The 4926-nt window shown below is 32.1% G+C and overlaps 1 protein-coding gene across 1 annotated transcript; it reads left to right on the forward strand.

Moving 5' to 3' along the window:
* The first annotated feature begins 921 nt into the window (after window positions 1–921).
* Window positions 922–3001, forward strand: BDBG_09450 (peroxisomal carrier protein). Its single transcript, XM_002620132.2, has 4 exons — window positions 922–1510; window positions 1604–2157; window positions 2241–2478; window positions 2573–3001. Exons 1-4 carry the CDS (start codon window positions 1407–1409, stop codon window positions 2706–2708), a joined length of 1032 nt encoding a protein of 343 aa, XP_002620178.1. The 5' UTR covers window positions 922–1406; the 3' UTR covers window positions 2709–3001.
* The last annotated feature ends 1925 nt before the right edge of the window (window positions 3002–4926 follow it).

The raw sequence follows: 4926 nt of genomic DNA on the forward strand, positions 1-4926 counted from the left end.
AATAGTCTCAGAGTCAGATTGAAAGAGAAGTATAATCTAAATTAATTAAATATAAGATTCTTATTTTCAACTGAGACAGGAATTAAATACTTAATAAACTTTCTATCAGAAACTCAAGCAGCTATAAGAAAATGACTAAATTCAGAATTATCTGAATATGAAGAGAAGAAAATCAATCAGATATAGTCTGTTAAAACAGCTATATACTATCTTTTAATAATTTGTTTTGTTACAGTCTTTCTTTACTTTATCTTTTTCTTTCAATTTCTTTCTGTCTATCTATTTAATATGTCTATCTTTAAGACTGTGTTCTCTTTTTCTTTGTCATGATATTGTTAAATGATTGCAAAGTATCAGAAGATGTTAAAATACTGCAATTTGTAAACAGTTTTTGTATTCTGAGCTGAAATTTTCTGATTTTACATATCTGAAATTGATGAATGTATAATAGTTAACTTTACAGATATAGGAAAAACCCTGAGAACTAAAAGTTCTCAGGTAGATGTCATAGTCTCTGACTGCATACATCTACAATTGAAGAATAATAATAATAATAATAGAAGCAATCAATTTAATAATCAGACTATCAAATATTCCGATCCTAGTCTCAGACACGGTTACACGGCCAGTTTAGATAGAACTCACATCAAGAAATGTATGAAATCAGATTAAATGAGATTAAATGTGAAATTCATACTCCTGCCAGCTAGTCTAATTGTAGGTGACTAATTGATAATAATACTAAGTTTAATGATGAAACTGATGAAAATTACATTGTGGTGATAATTACATTGTGGTGAGCTGCACGAGCTACAAGAGTAGTGAGGCTAGCGAAGGCACGTGTATTGCTAAAACAAAAAATAGGAAAATTATATTGCACTCAGCTGCTTTCAGCTCCCAAATCATATTGATAAGGTTGTATTTTGGTGCGTACTTGGGGTTAAATTGTTAAATGATAGAGTTCGCTGTCCCCCACGAGACCCGCGTCTGCAATGCCTCGGCTCAATGCTCCCGCCCGCTGGGTGAATTTGCCCGCAGCCGGAGCCAGGTTTCGGCACTCCGCTGCGAGAACTGGGAATTCTTGAAACGAAAGTATCGGATAAACAAAAAAATAATTTAACCAATCCCTTCCTTTCTCTCTCTCTCTGTGTGTGCGTTGCCTATTTAACATCTCGTTAAACAAATACCTCTCTCCTCCCCTCCTCTGTATTCTTTCTCGACTGCGGCGTTGGGCAGATTACCTTCCTTCAATTTCATTTGTTCTTCTTTTGTTTAGAGACAGTATTTATCGGTTTCTTCGTTTCCCCGCTTGTCTCAACTGAGCCTGAATTAATCCCATCTGGCACTGGGAACGTAACCCAACTAGCCCATTGACAAGGCAAAGTCAACTCTCCAACTAAGGCCCCATGGCCGGTCAGTCGAAGCCGGTGCGTCTTTCGCCCTTGCAAAGCGCCGTCGCAGGAGCCACAGGAGCTGTACTGGCAAACGGATTAGTATATCCATTAGACATGTGAGCGAGAGCCCTTGATATCTTGCTGTTCTAGTTCTTTGTCCCGAAGGCATTAGAAAGTAAAACTATATTAATATTGTTTGGTCAACCTAGTGTAAAAACGCGGCTGCAAGTCCAAGTTAAATCTTCAAAACTCGAAAACGGCCATGTCCCCGGCAGCGACGAAGTCCACTATGATTCGACGATAGACGCAATCAACAAAATCATGGCAGATGAGGGTATCAAGGGTCTCTACTCCGGCATCCATGGCTCCCTCCTCGGAGTAGCGTCGACCAACTTCGCATACTTCTACTGGTACACAATTGTACGAACACTCTACATGTCATCGAACCGCGTACAGAAACCACCTGGTACCGCCGTCGAACTTAGCCTTGGAGCTGTTGCCGGTGCGATTGCCCAGATCTTCACAATCCCAGTCTCGGTCATTACAACCAGGCAACAGACGCAACCTAAAGGGGAAAAGAAGGGCCTATTTGATACGGGGAGGGAAGTAGTTAACAGCGAGGATGGGTGGAGTGGATTGTGGAGAGGCCTCAAAGCCAGCCTTGTTCTTGTGGTCAACCCTGCCATTACATACGGAGCCTATCAGAGACTAAAGGACATCATATTCCAAGGCAAGAACAGTCTGAAACCATGGGAAGCTTTTAGTCAGTGAAAAACCCCTGCAAGAAAAGTAAAAGTTCGGCCTCCTTGAGGAAAAAATATTTGCTGATAATGAATGGCAAAACAGTTCTGGGTGCAACGTCCAAGTCCCTCGCGACCATCGCAACCCAACCATTAATCGTCGCCAAAGTCGGGCTACAGTCCCGACCACCCGCGATCCGACAAGGAAAACCGTTCAAGAGTTTTGGTGAAGTTATGAGGTACATCATCGAGCATGAGGGACCCCTAGCTTTATTCAAAGGAATTGGCCCACAAATCCTGAAGGGCCTCCTGGTTCAGGGATTCTTGATGATGACAAAGGAAAGGTAAGAATTTCTCCATCGGCTCTTTACATTAAGAAAGGTGTAATAGAAAAGGCACAAAAAGGTCCCAGACCTGCTAACCTTGCGTGCTCTATAGACTTGAACTGCTCTTCATCCTCTTTTTCGCGTCTCTTCAAAGGATCAAACAGTCCAGATCGAAGAATGCTACAGAGCTGTCAGCAGAGAAGGCAGCTCAGAAAGCGAAAACCTTTCTGCCTGTAACGCTAAAATAAATGCCTTTTTTTTCTTTTTGGTTTTTATCTTTCTTTACCTATGTACTTTCTAAATTTAAATGTTCATTTTCTCTCTTTTTTTGTAATCAGTAAAGATTTTTTTATCTTTTATACTAGATAGTTGAGTTTTTTATTTCATAAACATCTACAACATGGAAAGCTTGTTTTAAAATGACTTTCATATCATACCGGAAATGTAGGGTTATTACACGACCGGATTATGATTATTTCATCATTTTAATCAGCAACACAGTTGTCAAGCTGTTATTATTTATTATTATTCTTCTTCTTCTATTATACTCATATACAAGTGAAGCTTATGATGAGTCCTTACATAATGTTAAATACAGGCCAAGTGTTAATTATACAGGAAGCGTGTGACCGTGTCTGAGATCAGGACCAGAATATTTAATAATTTCATTATCAATTTGATTAATCTCATTACATGATTTTAAGATTAGATAGTAGTTTCATACTATCTCAGTGAGACTTACTGTCTACTCTTGTCACATTTTTCAAATGAGATCATGATTTTCACTTCTCAATTTAAATTATTTTTATTGCTTTAAATGACTTTAAATCTTATTTAAGTATTATTAAAAAGTGTTACTTTTTAAAAAATTAAAAATAGTCTAAAAAAATCTTAAAATATTTGAAAATAGTACTTTATATTAATAATCAGACTATATAAAATTAAATGAGATTACTTTCTTATTTTTTCTAAGTTATAATTTCATTTTAAAATCTGATAAATAGTTACTTTACATATTTTTTAATAATTAATCTCAGTAAAATTCATATCAAGAAATGTATAAGATTAGATTAAATGAAATTAAATATAAAATTCATAATCTCAGTAGTCAGTCTAGTTGAGATTACGTTTAAATAATAAGAATATAGAAAATATAAATAAGTGATAATTAAATATATATAATAATAACTTTCTAACTTAGAAATATAGACTTACTATTATTATTATTATTCTTTAATTATAAATATATATAGTAAGTAGACTGACTATGTAACTGTGTCTGAAATCAGAATCAGAATTTTTAATAGTATTATTATCAATTTAACTGATCTCATTACACAGTTTTAATATTAAATAGTAGTCTTATACTGTTTCAGTAAGACTTACTATCTACTCTTATTATATTTTTCAAATAAAATTATGATTTTCACTTCTCAATTTAAATTATTTTTATTACTTTAACTCACTTTAAATCTCATTTAAGTATTATCAAAAGGCATTACTTTTTAAAAAATTAAAAATAGTCTAAAAAACCTTAAAATGTCTAAAAATAGTAACTTTATACTAAGAATGAGACTAAATAAGATTAAATGAGATCACTTTCTCATTTTTTTCAAGTCATGATTTCATTTTGAGATTTAATATATAGTTACTCTGCATGTTTTTTTAATGACTAGTCTTAGTAAGATTCTTACTAAGAAATGTATAGAATCAAATTAAATAAGATTAAATATAATAGTTATAATCTCAGTAATTAGTTTAGTAGTGAGAAACTATAATATCTATCTGAGAACTTTTAATTAGAAACATAGAGTTATTTATTGTAGTAATTTATATATCTCTGAAGTTATTAGAAATCTGAGATTTTTAAGTTCTTGAATTTAATATATTCTCTGTAAGTTTTAAATCTGTATGTCTTAAATTTCTATATTAAGATTTTACTGAGTAACTGCATTAATTATTCAATCAGAGTCATTTTTATTAATATTTATATAAGCAGACTTTTAGAAGAAATAAATTATTATTTTTCTATTTCTTTTCTTTTTAATTTTCAACAGAATTTAAAATCAGTTTAATATTTATTTAATTGTAATAAATCTGATCATTTCTAAGTCTTTTTAAAGCAGCTTAACTGTGAAAAAATATTTATATTTATTTCAAAATAGTTTCTCTTCTATAAGATTGTATTTCAATAAATTTGAAAGTGTTCACTATTGTAAATAAATTAATATTAAAAACTTAAGATTTACTATTTCAAATTCTCTGAATCTGAGATAAAAGTAATATTGTTTTTAATATATTTAAGATCTGCTTTTAAGTTATATAAAATCTCATTTGTTAATTTATGTAAATAAATCAGAATTGAGTTATTATTTTTACTATTATTATTCTTTTATTATACGTATATATAAGTAAAGCTTATAATGAGTTCTTATATAATATCACATACAGATTAAGCATTAGTTG

The sequence above is a fragment of the Blastomyces gilchristii genome (assembly GCF_000003855.2).
Source record: "Blastomyces gilchristii SLH14081 genomic scaffold supercont1.46, whole genome shotgun sequence".
In the NCBI taxonomy this organism is placed as follows: domain Eukaryota; kingdom Fungi; phylum Ascomycota; class Eurotiomycetes; order Onygenales; family Ajellomycetaceae; genus Blastomyces; species Blastomyces gilchristii.

Bases quoted from the DNA above. Each gene is read 5' to 3' on its own strand.
- BDBG_09450 (XM_002620132.2), top strand. From the start codon at position 1,407: ATGGCCGGTCAGTCGAAGCCGGTGCGTCTTTCGCCCTTGCAAAGCGCC. The intron at 1,511-1,603 runs GTGAGCGAGAGC...TGGTCAACCTAG, and splicing joins TTAGTATATCCATTAGACAT to TGTAAAAACGCGGCTGCAAG. The intron at 2,479-2,572 runs GTAAGAATTTCT...CGTGCTCTATAG, and splicing joins TTGATGATGACAAAGGAAAG to ACTTGAACTGCTCTTCATCC.